The following is an 18995-nucleotide window of genomic DNA, read 5'->3' as shown; positions in this document are numbered from 1 at the left end:
AAAGGCTTTCATTAAACTGTAAGGTCACCTGAGTGAATATAAATTATATGTGATCACATGGCTCAAGGGGACTGCTTTGAGTAAAGGGTGAATGACATATATGTCATATATATTATACACATATATAATGTCATATATAAAGGCTTTCACTAAACTGTAAGGTCACCTGAGTGAATATAAATTATATGTGATCACATGGCTCAAGGGGACTGCTTTGAGTAAAGGGTGAATGTTTCTTCACAAGTGCCAATACAATGCTGTACATTTTGTATATATTCTTGTAGTAATTGTTGAAAATGTATGTTTAAATATATTGTATAATAATAACATTATTTCCTTTTATCAATAAATATTAAAATACCCATAATCGCCCGGCCTCCTCCTTCTTGTTACACCTACATTTAACTCTGCATGATAGCATGTACAATAATTCTATATATACCGTATATATTTATTCTTACCGTATATATATATCCACATCTGTCTGTACATACCTGCATATAATCCTTTTTACATATCTTTTTTTTAATCTACTTTTTCTCCCCTTTTTTCTGTATTTTTCTCCCATCCCAATTTAGTCGTTATGCCAATTCCCTTCCTGGTCGTTGCGTGCATTTTCCCCCCACTTGCCGGTCTAGGGAGGGTTGATAGATACAGTACTATCACATGTCTCCTCCGATACATGCGGAGTCAGCCAGCCGCTTCTTTTCATCTGACAGCGAGGACTCTCACTGGGGGAGCGTAACGTGTGGGAGGATCACACTACTTCCCCCAGTTCCCTTCCTCGCTGAGCAGGCGCCCCGACCGACCTGTAGGAGTCGCTGTTTACAACGACCAGGATACACACCCCACCGCGGCTTCCCACCCACTAACACTGCCAATTGTGTTCGTATGGACGACCGACCAAGCCGGCGGTACCGCTGACAGCTGGATTCGATACCAGTGTCTCTGCGGTGGTAAGCAGGCGCTTAGTCCGCTGCGCTACCCAGCCGCACCATCCTTTTTACATATCTGTAGATAATCTATATCTGTATCCCTTACCTACTCTTAGTTACTAGTTATGCTGCTGGCCAGTATGACTTACTACCATTGTGTCTTTATACTTGTATCGCTGTATAATACTACAACTCTGTACATACATCTGATTATCACTATTACTCAGTAGTACTAATTTATATATTTTATACCTTGTTTAATCACATGTACAGTTTAATCTAAAAAAGCACTTTGAGCTGCAATTATTGTATGAAAGGTGCTATTATTATTATTATTATTATTATTATTATTATTATTATTATTATTATTATTATTATTATTATTATTATTATTATTATTATTATTATTATTATTATTATTATTATTATTATTATTATTAACCAGATGTACATTACTACACTACTAAGGTTGGCACCTTGCATGGTCGCCTTCGCCGTCAGTGTGTGAATGTCTGGTGGATGGGAGCTTTTCCCGTTATCAAAAGTAAACATACATGCTCTTTATGACATTCTTGTATTATTACTTGGGAGTGTTGCCCTCTGAAGGCTTTTTTTTTTTTTTTATTATTATTACATTTTATATAGTACATTTATTTATGGTGATCAGCACTATAGTTTTTTCCTCTTTAAGTTGGCAGGTTTGAACGTCGACGGTGCACTTTTCATAAAGGTCTATGAAACTCATATTTAACTGGAGCATTCAGACAAAGTGGATCAATTGTTACAATCGTTTATTATTATAAATCATGTAGCAGCTGATGTAAAAGGTAAAACCTATAAATATTCTTTGAAATATAAAGTTAAAATATAACATTTACAATATGGACGTATACTCAAGTAACATACAAGTAAACAAAACAGTGCGGGTTGAGTCAAAGGTTTCCTTCCACCCCTGTTCATATACAGACCAAGACAATATTCAAACTGATAAACTAACACATTATTGACGTCAATTATAGACATTGAATTCTGTGAAATACAAAATGGAAAATTTGATAAATTATGTAACATTTCTCTTCCCCCCCCCCCCCCCCCCCCCCCCCCGATAACGATGTACTGGAATATTCACAACTGACTGTATCGATGTGAACCGTTGCTCTGAGAAATAAAAGCTAAATGCACTGAATGCACTCCTAGTGAGCTGAGGATATAAACCATCGATGAGAACCCTTCTGAAGGTACACATGGAAGAAGCCCATTGGTTGATGTCATGTTGAAGAAAGTCCATCGGTTGACGTGATTATTAGTAGGAAGGTCAAAGGTCAAATGTTCTGACGTCATGTAATCAAACAGGAGCTCCGCCCACAATGCTGTTCAGAACGCAGTTTCACCTCCTTACATTTTCGGGCCATGCACTTCGCTCACAAAAAGCCAGTCGCAGACGATACTTTCAACTGGTAGAACAAACAATAGTATAGAGAACCCCTGTGTGTACACAATGGCGTTTGTGGGTTGATTATTTGTTGGAGAAATGCCTGTCAAAATGGCATCAGCGAATTTCATTAAAATGGCTACTCCCCATAAATAGGAGCCAACAACAAGGTGTTTACATCCAAATGTTGCCCCAAGTCTCGACTACAACCGTGTGAGATTGGGTTATTCTTTCGGTTTTTGGACTTTTGAGTTTTTAACCAAAAAGCAATGGGTGCGCCGTCACCTATTAGGAATCCAATGAGGCCAAAGCGGCGCAAGCTGTTCGCTGCTGTTTTACTGTCATCTTGCGCTGCTATATTGGATTTATAGCGGGTCAAGTGATTACAGGAAGTTGCTGTAACAAAATTATTATTTATTTATTTCGCCACTAAAAAAATTACGTTTCGATTGTTTTATGTTGTAGACCATCTCACAGAGGTGGAATATGCTATTTAAATAATATTAAATAAAATAATAATAATGGCTCTACCACCGATTTATCTTTTAAAATATATCAGTGGCGTCAGAAAAACGGTTGACCTCCCTAGTCATGAAGAGAGACCATCGTGCTGCTTCTTCTGTTCGGGTCAAATCAGGGCATGGAGCTCCACCCGGTGGCGGAATCTGGAACTGCTGCCTGGAGCGCCGTTAGCCCCCTCAGACCATGCAGGTGGAGAGGAACTTGGCCTTGGCGAGCAGCTCGGTCAGGATGCCTTGGAGCTTGGCGTCCAGACCACCCAGTCTCTGTGACTTCTGAAGAACCAGGCCCTGCAGCCTCCTCAAAGAGTCCGCTTTATCTGGAGAGAGAGAGAGAGAGAGAAAGAGAGAGAGAGAGAGAGAGAGAGAGAGAGAGAGAGAGAGAGAGAGAGAGAGGGGGAGAGAGAGAGAGAGAGAGAGAGGGGGAGAGGAAGAGAGAGATGAGAGAGGGAGGGAAGCAGAGAGACTGATGTGAATGTATTGTCACAACCCAATCTTGTACACATTACAAATAAGTAATATATTGAGGTATTTACAAATAAGTAATATATTATTGTATTTACAAAAATGTACAATGTACATATTACAAATATATACATTAGGGATGTTCGATATTGACTTTTTTACCGATATCAACTGATACCGATATAAGCAGGGTTTCCCCCACCCAAAAAAACGGAATAATTTCAGGTAATTATTGTCGTGGAATTAACACAACATTATGCATACTTTTGACAATAAATAAAATAAGAATTTGTTCTTACTTGCTTGCCTGGGTAAATAATGGATAAATAAATGTAAAAAAAAGAAATTGTATATATTTTTTGGAAAACCCATACCGATAATTTCCCATATTACATTTTAAAGCCAATATCGGACGATAATATCGGACATCCCTAATATATATATATTAGGGCTGTCCCCGACTAAGGATTTGGATGGTCGACTAGGATTGGCCAAAATTTGCCGTTAGTCGACTATTGGTCGACTTAAAAAAATAAATAAAAAATATAATCTTTTATTTAATTTTTTATTGTATCATTCCATTTGGGCTGTGGGGGGTGCTTAATGTCTGAAGAAGTCAACTGAAGGCTTCTTGTCCTCTGCAAAAGCATGCAATTGGTCCACTGATGGATACATCTTGATATTTGTCTAGTCTAGTGTGTTCATTAGATGGTGAAATCCTCTTTCAGTGCCTCTGTGCCTGTTTTCGTAGGCAGTTAGCCTCTGGTATGCGTGCCATTAGCGTTAGCCACGCTGCTATGTCTCTTTTCTTTTGAAAAAAATGATAAAAAAATAAAAAAAATTATATATATATATATATTTTTTTATTTTTATATTCGACTAAGAGGTTGGCCAGTCGACTATGGCCCCGTTCGACCGATTAGTCGACTAATCGATTAATAGGGGTCAGCCCTATAATATATATATATATTTATTTTTAAAGGAAACTTTTAATGTTTTAATGTACCTGAGAGGGCCTCCATCATGCCCGCGGTGTCTTTGGCCAGAGAAACGGCATCGTCCCGCAGCCGCTTGACGCGATCCCCCGCCGAGCCGGCCCCGTCGCCACGCCCACTGTTGGCATCTACACTCTTTAGAAGCTTCAGCTGATTCTCCAGGATGGCTAATTCCTACACACACACACACACACACACACACACACACACACACACACACACACACACACACACACACACACACACACACACACACACACACACACACACACACACACACACACACACACACGTGAAAGGATGAAGAATGAGTCGGTCACAAACACACAAAAGCATGGTTTGAAATGAACACAAGTCCCTACTAGCCAAATGCTGGTACATGCTGGGTGTGGCTGGTAATGCTGACTTTCCTGTCAAACAAAAACAATCTGAACTACATTCAGATTCAAATTATTATGTACATAATATAGCCAATATGGCCTACAGACCCTCATCTGCACCTTTGTTTAAACTGTGTGTTAATCTGATGACAAATAAAGACGTATACTTATACTATCTTTATCTTATCTCGTCTCGTCTCGTCTCGTCTTATATATTATCTTATCTTATTTGATCCTACACACACACACGCACGCACACACGCACACACACACACACACACACACACAAACACACGCACACACACACACACGCACGCACGCACGCACGCACACACACACACACACACACACACGCACGCACACACACACACACACACACACACACACACACACACACACACACACACACACGCACACACGCACACACACACACACACACACACACACACACACACACACACACACACACACACACACACACACACACACACACACACACACACAGGTCCTTACCCTGGCTGCAGCGGCGGCCTCCTCCTTGGCGCTCTGGGCCTCCCCTGAGGCCTCATCGGCCAGGCGGCCTGCAGAGAGGAGCAGGGTCCTGAGGTCGACCAGGTCAGGCTTCATCCCCTCGGCCAGAGCAGACACTTCCCTCAGGGTCCTTTCCGCTGGGCTCAGCTGGGCCTTCGTCTGATAGTAGGGACGGGATACTACAGCATGAGTTTCTTTTTCTTTTTCTTTATGTCACGGTGCTACTCTGTGCCCTGTAGAGTTAGACCCACTCACCTGCAGTGACATCATTCGAATACATCTAGCCGGCATGTAGAATTATTGTTACTTGTATCGATGCTGGTCTTAATGTCTGTTAATAAGGCTGAAGCTAGCCAAGTTGAAGCTAGCCAAGCTGAAGCTAGCCAAGCTGAAGCTAGCCAAGTTGAAGCTAGCCAAGCAGTAGCTAACCAGCGTGATTTTGAAACGTAGCCTATGTGTGCGAAGACGCTCTCTGATTGGCTAGCCGCGTACAGCGAAGACCCTCTCTGATTGGTTTAGCGCCGAAGGGTCTCTTCCGCCTTGTATATTCTCTGCTTCAAAGTGGTTATGTTTTGGCCCTCTTTCGAAGTGGGTTATGCTTAGAGTTAGGGTTAGGGTTAGGGTTAGGCGGAAGAGACCCTTCGGCGCTAAACCAATCAGAGAGGGTCTTCGCTGTACGCGGCTAGCCAATCAGAGAGCGTCTTCGCACACATAGGCTACGTTTAAAAAACATGCAGCTAACCAAGCTGAAGCTAGGCAAACTGAAGCTAGCCAAACTGAAGCTAGCCAAGTTGAAGCTAGCCAAGCTGAAGCTAGCCAAGTTGAAGCTAGCCAAGTTGAAGTTAGCCACACTGAAGCTAGCCAAGCTGAAGCTAGGCAAACTGAAGCTAGCCAAGTTGAAGCTAGCCAAGCTGAAGCTAACCAAACTGAAGCTAGCCAAGTTGAAGCTAGGCAAACTGAAGCTAGCCAAGTTGAAGCTAGCCAAGCAGTAGTTTCAAGTTTCTTTAATAGTTGTCATACAGAAGTACAGAATACTTTTATACAAAATGCTTCTTACTGTTGCGCTCCAGAGACTGTGCAAGACAAGATAAGTATGAAATAAAATAACATAGTAAAATTAGAAGTAAAAAAATGAGGTCACAGTGTTCAGTTTAGACATATGTACAATGTTCGATACAGAATAGACGTAGTTACCATACAATATACAATACTGTGCAGTGTACTAATATACAATACTATATAGTGCAAGGCAGAAATGGAGAAATGGGACGAGGTGCAATTTAGGTACAATTCACAGTAGGTGTACGAGTTGTAGTGCAAATCCTTTATCAATAAATATAAAGTGTAAGTGTGTTTGTGTGATCTAAAGTGTGGAGAGTGGGTGCTGCAGTGTGTTGTTTGTTTGAGTGAGTGTGTGCGTGTGGGTGTGTGTGCTGTGTGCATTTGATGGTTGTTGCATAGTGATTATTGTTCGTTTAGCAGCCTGATGGCCTGGGGATAAAAGCTTCTTCTGAGTCTTTCTGTGCTCGCCTTAAGACTCCGGTATCGCTTGCCTGACCGCAGCAGTTCAAAGAAGCAGTTGTTCGGGTGGCTCGAGTCCTTAATAATTCTCTTAGCCTTCCCCTTGCACCGCTTGTTGTAAATGTTCTGGAGGGTGGGAAGCCCCCCTCCAATTGTGCGTTCGGCTGAACGTGTCACTCTTTGTAGTCTGCTACGGTCTTGTGCAGTGCTATTCCCAAACCAGGAGGTGATGTTGCCGGTCAGGATGCTCTCTATTGTACATGAGTAGAAGTTCCTAAGGATCTTCTGACTGACTTGGAACTTCCTTAGGCGCCTGAGGAAGTAGAGGCGTTGTCGTGCCTTCTTCACAACACTGTCAATGTGTGTGGTCCATGTCAAGTCCTTGGATATGTGGGCTCCGAGGTACTTGAAACTGTTCACTCTCTCAACCGGTGCCCCGTCGATGCTGAGGGGGCTGTAGTCCTTGACCCCCGACCTCCCAGTAGCTAACCAAGCCAAAGCTAGCCAAGCTGAAGCTAACTAAACTTAAGCTAGCCAAGCAGTAGCTAACCAGGCTGAAGCTAGCCAAGTTGAAGCTAGCCAAGCTGAAGCTAACCAAGCTGAAGCTAGCCAAGCAGTAGCTAACCAAGTTGAAGCTAACCAAGCAGTAGCTAACCAAACTGAAGCTAGCCAAGCAGTAGCTAACCAAACTGAAGCTAACCAAGCAGTAGCTAACCAAACTGAAGCTAACCAAGCAGTAGCTAACCAAACTGAAGCTAACCAAACTGTAGCTAACCAAACTGAAGCTAGCGAAGCTGAAGCTAACCAAGTTGAAGCTAGACAAGCAGTAGCTAACCAAGCTGAAGCTAGCCAAGCTGAAGATAGCCAAGTTGAAGCTAGCCAAGTTGAAGCTAGCCAAGCAGTAGCTAACCAAGCTGAAGCTAGCCAAGCTGAAGCTAACCAAACTGAAGCATACCAAGCAGTAGCTAACCAAACTGAAGCTAGCCAAGCTGAAGCTAACCAAGTTGAAGCTAGATAAGCAGTAGCTAACCAAGCTGAAGCTAGCCAAGCTGAAGCTAGCCAAGCTGAAGCTAACCAAGTTGAAGCTAGATAAGCAGTAGCTAACCAAGCTGAAGCTAGCCAAGCAGTAGCTAACCAAGTTGAAGCTAACCAATCAGTAGCTAACCAAGTTGAAGCTAACCAATCAGTAGCTAACCAAACTGAAGCTAACCAAGCAGTAGCTAACCAAACTGAAGCTAACCAAGCAGTAGCTAACCAAACTGAAGCTAACCAAACTGTAGCTAATGTTGTGGAAAGGTTGTTTGACACAGCAGGAGACGATATTTCCAATTGTAACAAATAGGTAATTTATTTAAGAAAAGAAGTTCGTTAACAGCAAGAGCTATGGGTCAAAGATGATCGCCACAGCTTGAACAAAAAACACTCTGTCCTGGAACCCTTTGCCTGTCCCTAAATCCCCTCTCAGTCCTGCCCCCATGACAGATATGATGACGTGTCACATCATGTCAGATCTGACATGACGTACATTAAGATGATACGTAGATTTAACATTGGAGAGAGAGAGAACATGAGGAGAGATAAGCAAGATATGATATCCACACACGATATGATGTAAAACATTAAGAACATGAAGAGAGAGTGAGATATGTGTGTTTGTGTGTGTGTGTGTGTATGTGTGTGTGTGTCTGTGTGTGTGTGCGTCTGTGTACAGACGTGTGTGTATTGTATGTGTGTATTGTGACACAGGGAATGTGTGTGTGTGTCGGTGTGTATGTCTGTGCGACTGTGTGTGTCTGTGTGTGTGTGCTGTGTCTGTGTGTGTGCTGTGTATGTGTGTAAGAGAGAAAAGACACAAGATTAGAACACACGATATGATGTGCTGAAATGTCCATCTACTATCTTGAGGCTGTTTTAAGAACATCAGCCAGACTGTCGCCCTAGTGTCTTTGAGCCCTGCTAGTTGACCTATATTAAACTAGTCAAGACTAACCCCTTTCCTACCTCCACCCTCGTATACACATTTTCCCCAACATTCCCCCATTTGGGGCTATCCCTAGTCCCACCCAAATCATATAACCAAGAAAATGTGAACGTCTAACTAAACAAGAAACCTTACTTCATTCACTGGACCCCTAACGGACCAACAAAAGCTGACTACCGTTCTCACAATAAACACAAAACCGCTCAAAACAAGAGTAATAATAAAACATCAAAAAAAAATAAAAAAATTTATAATCCTAACCTGACAGACAAATCCCCCCAACCTCCACCGCTTACCAAATGAGCCACAGTTCCGGCCGGAAACCGCAACTCTCATCAGGGAAAGGAGAAGTTGACCGTCAGAACTAAACATAGAACATCCCTCCCAAAAAAAATGACATTGTCTCTTCCATAACATTGAGTCCCAGTGTCCATCGCTCAGCCCCCCTTCCATGCCCACGCCATAGTCTCCTCACCGTATTGCCAAAAGTCACATTTTGCCAATACAGCAACCACCACGCCACACCTCCAGTCCTCGTAGAAGCATGTCCCCATGCCTGGACGGGAGGCGCTGGTACCGACCTCACCACGTGTCCCCCCATCTTCGACGGGAGGTGCCCATCTTGCCCACTGCGTTAGCCCCCCCCTTTTGTCCCTCCAGTCCCCAGAACCGATCCCCCGACCACTTCTTCTCAATGCTTCCTCAGGCTCAGAACCGACACTCTGCCGATGCCCCTTCCCATTCCGGTTTGACCAGGACCACAAGTAAAATAAACAAAAAATAATAAAAAAAATAAAAAACAATGCAATGATTTTCAATGGTTGCAATCTCTATGCCGAAGGATCATTAGAAAATCAGACTAAAATTCCTAGTTAAAGGAATAAACCAACAAAACTGCGCTCAGACCATCCCCCGTCACCCTTAAAGGAAAGAACCAACAAAAAGAAAATGTCCCTACCTCACCATACCCCTAATCCTCTATCCCCTCGTCTCCCTCTAAGGCAGCATAAAGCTGAGGATATGGCCCGATTTGTGGCTCAATCTCTTTCTGTCCCACCATCAGCATTTGGCTCGTTACGTGTGAAGTTACCAGCCTACCCAAGAGAGGCATACCACAACAGAAAAGGAGAACCAATATCAACCCTGCCACCCCGATGGATATCCCCGTCTGCATCACTATGCTTCCCCACTGTCCCAATCTTTCCAACACCCCACTCCCCCACCATTCTTCATTCCGGCCAGAATTCCCCCTCAATTCCTCCCTCAAATCCTTCAGCTTAGCCATGGCCTCGGAGAACTTTCCCCCTGGCCCCACATTCGTCGGAATGAATGTGCAGCAGTACTGTCCAAACATGGAACAGACTCCACCCTTCTCCGCCATTAACCAGTTCAGAGCCTGTCTATTCTGCCACGCCACCGTACTGGTCGCGTGCATCTGGTCCCCCATTGCATCCAACGCCTCCTCGGTGTAATTGAGATACCGCTGCTGATTGTAAAACAAATAGTTGATCCACCCGGTGTTCTTATTGACCGATATCCATGGCAGAATAGACTCAAACCCTGCCGCAATCTCATTCTTAGCCATGAACTCGGCTGGAATGCCCCTTGGCTGTCCTATGCTGTCCAGATACACCCTTGGGTCTGCCTTGTAGCTACGCTTCGTTCGAGAGATAGGAGACTCAGAAGGTCCTTCCGTCACTGATAATGGTAGGACCACCATTGGCATGATCGCCTGAACCCGGGCACATCTACCTGACCAATCTAAAGGAAGTGTATTCCTCAACCTCCTACCGCCGCAGAGCCAGTATTGGTCCGCCAGTGCCATATCCTGGACATGAAAAGGGCAAGCTACAGGCCGTGGGTTGGTATCCACTCCCTTTAACACGACCCCGTGTCCACACTTTCCTTCTTTCGTACAGTTAGTCGTGATGCTCCAAATAGTAGTGCACCGCCCCTCTGCCACCTCCCCTACATCCCGGGTCCCCTCCTTTTGCAAGCACTCGAAATCCTTGGTCAGCCATAGTTTGACACCTCTGGGTATTGGCAACCCCGTCGCTCGCTTTGACCCTTTTAACCTCCTTCCAGTTAAGAGTACCCTCCTCCCGTTCGGATGCACTCCTTCCCCTACTTAGATGCACCTCTCCCCGTAAGGTTTAGGCAGTCCGCTACGACGCAACAACCAGCTCCTTTCTCAGGACTGCCTTGTCCGACGTCGGCCCCTCTCCCCCAACAGAGATGCAGGTCTCCACTTCCGGCGGTAAGGTCTCCTCTCATGAACGGAAGCAGTCCCCTTATTTTACCTTCAGGTGCAGTTTAAGGCTGGGTCCCTTTCCAACCTTAGGAGAGACAATCCAGATTCCTCTGAATTGACACCCCTTATCCTTCTGCTTCCCAGTGGTTCTTTTCAAACCTGCTGATCACAGAAGCACAACTCGCCTACTAACCCTGTATCGGTTAGTAAGGTTACTGTGGCCTGACTGTACATTGAGCCAGGTGCATTCATGCCACTGTTGTCCAGTCACTCACGGTCCCACATCCCGCGTGTCTGTGACTATAAACAGGGTCATAACGCTCTCCCAACCGGCTGGCGACCCAGTCGATAGCGACCTCATAGTCCGTCATCAAGTCAGGACCCCAAGCGGCTGACTGTCCGTAGTACCTATCAGCCACTCAGTTTAGAAACCGACGGTCTTGTCCCCACCCCGCTTGCTCCGGGCATGGAAATATTGACCGTTTTCGCCAGCCTTGCCTGTTCACGGCAGGAGCTGTGCCCCTTCCGGTGCACCGCCCTGCTCCTAGGTGTGGACTGTCGTCCACGTACCACCCAGTGCCCACACCAACTTACGTGCGACGTTTCCTGGGCCGACTAGACGGTACCACAGTGGTATGTTATTTCATACCTCGTTACGCACGAGGGCCTTCAGTTTCTCCCCAGCACTATAGTGTGTGTTTAACGTGCGCCCAGACTCTTGCGAGCCCACTGCCGCCTGTTAGAGGCTAGAGGTTCGGGGTGCCTAATCCCCTCCCTAACCCCCTGCACACGTACATCCAATTTCCTACACCGTTCCCGCATAGTGACATCCTTGAAATCCGTGACGTTTCCTGCCGCCTTAAAACGACTAGAGCCGAGAAACCCCAAACACTCTGCCTCGCACCAAGGGCGACTATTATGGGGCCCCTCCCATGCCTCTGCGTCCCTGTCACACTGAGCCCAACTGAACTTCGTGCCCTTCACCAGCAGCCTATCCGGACGTGCCTTGGAGCAGACATAACAATCCTCTATCTGATTCTGCGCGCTCGTGTACTGGACCCACTTAAACCACTCATTCCCTAAAGCCGCCCTATACATCGGGTCAGCCTCCGGGTCTTCCTCGTCATAGTCATAGTCGCCCCCATCTTGTTCCCCGGAAGGAAGCAAACCCCTCAACCTGGCCCAGAGTGAGCCCACTGAGTCCCTCAACGTTCCGGCTGTCCTCTGGAACATATCCTGTCCCCCCACCTCTTCCGACTCAGTGTCCTTGACCTCCCTTTTTCCCCTCACCCCTGTCCCCTGTGATTGGTTCGGGACAGGCTCAACTCTCCTATCTACCCCCACAACCCGATGCTCGTTAGTATAATGGTAAGTATCCCCGCCTGTAACGGGGGAATGGTCAAAATCAAAAACATGCCCTTGCGGTCCTACGGGAAACACCCCGTTTGGTTGTAGTCTTATCTTCTCCCCCCCTTCCTCGATGGAGGGAAAAGGGGGCGCCTGATTCTGAGCCTGGTCATGAAAGTCTGCTGGTACTTGAGCCTGAGCGGGACCCCGTGGGACTCCTACCCACTCAAACCCGTCATCCTCAAGGACGGGTCGACCGTGACGGTTCTTAATGACGTCGTTGTGCCCGGCCGACCGTCCGCACACTGCTGCCAACATCTGCGGGAGCATCAGCAGGCACTGCACCTTCCAGTTGCCGTCTCGGACCCTCCATGTCGGGTTCTGCATAACTGCGATCGATTGTATCCCCCAAGAGATCGCCGCTGGCCTTTATGCAGTGATTGAAGTGGAACCAGGTCGCTGATCCTTTGACTTGGACTGCCGTTCCAGTCGATCGGATCACCTCGTACGGGCCCTCTCTCCGGGGTGATGACCACTTTCTCTTGTGGACCTTTACGAAGACCAAGTCCCCAGGGATCAGTCTCGGTTTGGTGGCTTCCTTCTCCGCCTCCTTCTCCCCCTTTCTCTCCTTTCTCTGCTCCTGTCGAAACACAGCTTCATGTATTTTAGTCACTTGCTGAAGATATTTTTTCAGATCTTGCTCAAAAATATCTAATGCCGGGCCCCTAGCCAGGTGTCTAAATGGCGGTGCTGGCATGCTGCGGCCTGTAAGCATTTCATGCGGTGTTAGCTGTGTTTGGCGGTTTACGCTGCTTCTAATAGCCATCAGAGCAAGCGGCAAAGCATCAATCCAGTTAAGCTTAGTTTGCATACAGATTTTCAACAGTTTGTTTTTAATGACCAGATTGGCCCTTTCCACCTTCCCCTGCGACCCGGGACTATAGACACAGGAAAGGCGCTGTCTTATACCTAATTTCTGCATCAGCCCTTTAACCACCTTGTCGATGAACTCGCGGCCATTATCGCTTTGTAATATCGTGGGAATTCCAAATCTCGGAATGACCTCGCGACACAGGAACTTGATCACTGTGTCCGCGTTCTTGTGTTTAGATGGAATGGCCTCAATCCAGCGACTAAAGCAGTCCTCTACTACCAGGAGGTATCGTTTGCCCTGCACTGGCGTTATCATGTCTGTATAGTCCATAATCAGATGTCTGAATGGTCCCTCAGGGAGGGGTGTGTAAGCCGCCACTGTCGGTACTCCTTTGCGCACATTGCCCTGTAAGCATGTTAAACACCTGGCTAGTGTAACGTCAATTTGTGCCTGAAGCTTTGGGGACCAAAATCCCATTTTCGTGATTCGTTTCAGGGTCTCTGCTCTTCCACAGTGATCAACACCATGAGCCTCAGGTATCACTAAGGACAGAAGATCGATGGAGGCGACTATCAAACCGTTATGACTCCTCCACAGACCATCTGCCCCCCTTACAGCCCCCCTCTCCGTCCACGACTGTTTCTCGGCCTGCGTGGCTGAGTCCTGAAGATCACTCAAATTATCCTCAGTTACCTCAGTCGTCAGTTCGGCCGCAAACATCAGAACAGCCGTGGACGGCACCGCAGCCGCCGCCTTCGCGGCCTCGTCCGCCGCGTTGTTTCCCGTCGTCACAAAGGACAGGTCTTTTCTGTGTGCCTGGCACTTTACGATAGCAATGCTTTTGGGCAACTTTACAGCCTGAATAAGCGCCACAACCTGCTTGTGGTGAAGGATCGGTGAGCCGTCCGATTTCTTAAAGCCTCTTGCCTTCCAAATGGCCGCGAATAGGTGGCATACGCCATGCGCATACGCAGAGTCTGTAAAGATGTTAACCGTGCGATCTTTAGCTATTATGCATGCTTCTGTTAGTGCTATTAGTTCTGCAAGCTGGGCCGAACATGGTTGCATGCATTGTTCGGCCTTTCTTGTTAGTGTTTCTCCGTTAGGTTTGCACTGTACGACGGCGTATCCTGACCTTAAATTTTCCCCCTCCCGATAGCAGGACCCATCCACAAAAAGTGAGAGTTCTGCTATCGCGAGCGGGTCGACTCCCAAATCAGGACGGAGTTTCACGAAAGCCTGTACCTCCACCTCACACTCATGCGGTTGACCCTCGCTCGGGAGTGGTACCAGATCCGCCGGGTTACTGCCGTGGCATGTTTTTATCGTAACGTCCGAGTACTGCAGGAGCCTCATGTAAGCCTGTTGCCGTTGGCTGGTCAGAACAAATTTGCCTCTTTCAATCAAGTTTGCCAATTTGTGATGTGTCCAAATGCAAATGTCATATCCCATTGTCACGGCCGTTGCCTTCTCATACATCAAATGTGCTGCGGCCAGGGCCTGATAACAAGGTGGCAGACCCTGCTCTACCGGCGAAAGAGCTCTAGAGTAATATGCTATCGGTTGTTTTTTCCCACTCCCCCCCTGTGTTTGAGTCAGGACAGCTGTCGCATGCTGCGCTCTATGTGAGACGAATAGGTGGAAACACTTCTCATAATCCGGCAGCGCCAGGGCAGGGGCCTGTAACAACAGACGCTTAATGTTTATGAACGCGTCCTCCCCCTCCTCGGTCCATGTCAAGGGAGCGCGAAGCTTGTCTGTACCCGCCTCTTTTATCATCATCCTCAACGGTGCTGTCGCTATCGTATAGTCCTCCACCCACTCAGAGCTGTACCCAGTCATCCCTAAAAACGTCATCATCTGTCGGACCGTCAATGGCCTAGGTGCCTTGGATACAGCTTCGAGCTGCGTGGGTGAGATGCTTTTTATGCCCTTTTGAATGACGCGAGACAAGTACTCAACTTTTGGCTGGCAGTACTGCAGTTTTGAACGGGATGCCTTGTGGCCTCCCACGGCTAATCCACTCAAAACTTTGATGGAGTCCTCATGGCACTGCTGACGTGTATCCGAGCAGATTAGAATGTCATCTGCATACAGTAAAACCGTGCTGAGTAGTGTGTCGCACACTCCTTGCAAGTCTTCCTTGAGCGCCTTCGAGAAGTAATGCGGCGAGTGCGCGAACCCTTGTGGCAACCGGGTGTAAGAGTATTGTTTCCCCCTGTGGGTAAAAGCAAACAGATACTGAGACTCTTTTTCCAATGGAACACTGAAGAATGCCTGCGTGAGATCAATGACCGTATAGTACTGCGAGCTACTCGGGATGTTTGTCAGGAGGGTGTGTGGATTAGCGACTTCCGCCTCTGGTCCAGACACCACGTCGTTCACCGCCCTCAAATCGTGTACCAGTCTGTACCTAGCCCTGTCCGCCTTTAGCACTGGGTGGATAGGTGTATTACATCTGGATTTGAAAGGGACGAGCACTCCCCCCTTTAACAGTCCCTTAATCTGATGTGATATAGCTTCATCCGACTCTGGCTTCATTGTATACTGTCTGATAAAGGGTGGTCTACAACCCTTCTTTAACCTGACCTTCACTGGCTGTGCCGACAATATTAGACCCACATCTGTGTCGTGTTTTGACCACAACCGTTCCGGGGTGCGCGCCAACATGTCCTGTTCCAGCAAAGCATCCGCCTCTGGAATAACGCAAGGGTCTCCTGGTAATCTGATTACTTGCGGTTTTGCCAAAACTGAAAAGGAAATCATTATTTTTATGAAACTCCCATCTGCGCTGTTCCAAATTAGCGGAGATTCCGTGGAGACCCACCTTTGAGTCTCGGATTCCTGTATCATTGAACCTAGATGTTCGGATTCGTAACCAGGATTTATTCTCAGAGTGATGTGTGGGGCGGCGTCTCTTAGTCTATGTTGTTCCCGTAGATACTTACCCGTGTTAACCCTCAACGCCGCGCCCTGTCTCCCTACAATTATCGCAGATGAGTCAATCTGCACCTGCTCGGGCTGTCCCTGCAACCATGCCTTGTTCCTAACTAGGTCACTATTCGTCAAATATTGTAGTGTGCAATGTGCCTCCATGTTTGTTTGTCTAGACTGAGGCAGTTGGGTTTTCAGAAATGGCTCCCAGGGGGCACAGACCCTTTGCAGCTCTGCATCTATGTTGCCCAGCCAGAACACAGTGGCCTCTTTCTCCCCCGTCCCTTGTAGCATCATTTGGTACACGTCTTGTTCAATTTGAATCCCCTCAGGCGTACATAGGATTTTACAGCCTAGTTTACACATTGCATCTCGTCCCAAGAGATTGCGCGGGGTGCTGTCCGAAATTAATACAGGTATTGTTATGGTCTTGTTGTTATACGTCATAGAGATTGGATCTGATGTGGGTATTAATTGTGTTTTTCCCGAGAATCCGACCGTCCGAACATACTGTCCAGACTGGGGTAAGTGAGCGGCGTATTTTTGCTTTATGCAGGAAAAACCTGCTCCAGTGTCTGCCATCATCTCTGTTAATTTGCCCTCCACTAGGACCTGCAGAATAGGTTCTTGCTCAGCTCCCTTGGAAACCACAATCATTTGATTTCCCCCCGTCGCATTCTCTGGGCACCCCTAGTGATTACCCCCCTGGTTTCGGGGCCCTCCTGTCTCCCCCTGGTCGTGGGGCCCTTGTGACTCCCCCTGGCGCACGGGTCTTCCATACTCCGAGCCGGGACGGTATGGTTGCCTACATCTCATTTCCCTGTGTCCCTGCATGCCGCAGTTCCAACAGTGGAAACGGGGAAACTGTTGTTCGTTCCCCGGTCCCTGTGTAAACCGTGGGCCTGATTGCCCATTCCCTGCCTGCCGCCTGAACGCCTGGTTCTGTGAACTATAGCCATAGCTTCTCACTACCTGAGGTGCAGGCGGGGGTCCCTGGTCCTGCATGGGTGGAGAGGTCGCAGATGACACCATTACTGCCTGCAACCTCCTTTGGGGCTGCAGTTGTTGCTGAGTTAACTTCCTTGAGTCATTTCTATCCTGATCCCTGAGTTTCTGCTCCTGAGCCCTTTGCTTCTCCACACTATGTGTTACATGTGCACAGAACAAAGGATAAGTCATGTCCATTAACCCCACCACGTCTTCCAGTCTATTCTTAACCACCTCTGGAAGCCCTCTCATCACACTTTCTCTAAACATCGTTCTCTGCAACGGGTCAATCTCTGGGTTGTGTCCTAGCTCACCTCTCCACTCCTTCAGTACTTTGTTCACATAGGCGCCAGGCCCTTCCGTCTCCATTATGGGGTTGCCTGCCAGTTTTGCCGGATTAATACGTGATGGATATTGATTCCTGAGTTTGTACCACAACGCCGCTCTATGCGCGTTGAATATGTCTCCATCATGGGCCTGCGTGTCGCATGCCACTCGCATCGATGTGTCACCCATGATGTCCCGGCAGGCACCAACTCCTAGCAAACGCGTCAACAGGGATTTGACGTCACCTACTGCTAGCAGAAAAGATGACGTATTTTCCTCAAACTGCGTGATCCACCTGGAGGCTCCTTCTGAAAGGTCCGGTAGTCTTACTATTAAACCATCGATGTCTAGAGGTGACCATGGCATGTGAAAGATATCGTTCCCCTTTATTAGCAGGGGAAACTGGCCTGTGCTCGTCACACTTCCCACGAATGTAGGGGCGAAAGTCAGGGTTCCTGTAATGTTTCCTTTCTCCTGTCCTGGTTTTATGTCATTCTCATCTTCCTCCTCATTCAACAGTTTAGTGTGGCCACACGCCCCGTGTTTCCCTGATGTCTGCTGTGCCACATTTTGACGGGCCTCTTCCTCTAACTTCCTCCCGACTCCCTCCCTCTGCCTGCCCAGGTTCTCTACCTCCTTTTCCTCTGCATCATACAACTTCCGACGTACTGTCTCGCCATATGCCGCCAGGTTTTTCGGATAGAGGTCCTGCGGGGTCAGTTTGGGAGGGGGGGTATCTCGCCTAAGGGAGGTCTCTGATCTAGTGGGGGTTTCTAACCTAGTGACGTGTTCTGACCTAGCAGGGGTCCCTAATTCCGTCTCCTCATATTCTCCTCTTATTGTCACAGTGCCCACCGGCAATTGCGTGACATAAGGTGGGGATGTTGGTTTCCCTATATCCGCCTCTCTCTGGTTTAGCGCTAAAGCTTCCTGCCTGTATGCTCTCCCCTTCTGGGCGTAGAGCTTCATTACCCCCAACTCTTCTGTCCTCTTTCTCAACCTCTTTTTGCTGTTGTCGCCTGGCTTGTGGTTACGAATCATTACATTCATCTCTTCGCATACGTCGAGATCAAAAGTACCTCCGGAAGGCCATTTTGTGTCCCCGGCCTTTGTACGCCTCTGCCAACGGACACCTACCTTGAGTATGAGGTTCTGTATGAGCGGGTTCCGGTCTAACAGTATGTCCTCTGCTGTATGCATCGTTGTTTAGTGTGTATATGTGTTTATTGTGTTGTGTGTGTGTGTGTGTGGTTGTACTTCAGCTACTACTACTCTACAACTACCACTCCTCTACAACTACCCCTCCAGGAACAACGGTTAACCTAGATCTACTCTACAACTACCACTCCAGGAACAACGGTTAACCTAGATCTACTCTACAATTACCACTCCAGGAACAGCGGTTAACCTAGATCTACTCTACAACTACCACTCCAGGAACAGCGGTTAACCTAGATCTACTACAACGCTACTACAACTCGGTGTGTGTGTATGTGTGTGACTGTGTGTGTGTGTGT

At 47.2% G+C, this 18995-nt stretch overlaps 1 protein-coding gene across 1 annotated transcript in view; it reads right to left on the bottom strand.

Moving 5' to 3' along the window:
• Positions 1 to 2057: 2057 nt before the first annotated feature.
• lamb3 (laminin subunit beta 3) overlaps positions 2058 to 18995 on the bottom strand; it is a gene marked incomplete at its 5' end in the record, with an annotated part of 90675 nt that continues 73737 nt past the window's right edge. Inside the window, 3 exon segments of the mRNA XM_084317121.1 lie at positions 2058 to 3205; positions 4357 to 4519; positions 5239 to 5415. Of these exon segments, the coding sequence (XP_084173247.1) occupies positions 3066 to 3205; positions 4357 to 4519; positions 5239 to 5415 (480 nt within the window). The 3' untranslated portion in view covers positions 2058 to 3065.

The sequence above is a fragment of the Notolepis coatsorum genome, assembly GCF_963971535.1.
Source record: "Notolepis coatsorum genome assembly, chromosome: 6".
Taxonomy (NCBI): domain Eukaryota; kingdom Metazoa; phylum Chordata; class Actinopteri; order Aulopiformes; family Paralepididae; genus Notolepis; species Notolepis coatsorum.
Note: the sequence above shows the minus strand (reverse complement) of the source record. Positions and strands in the feature narration are given on the sequence as shown.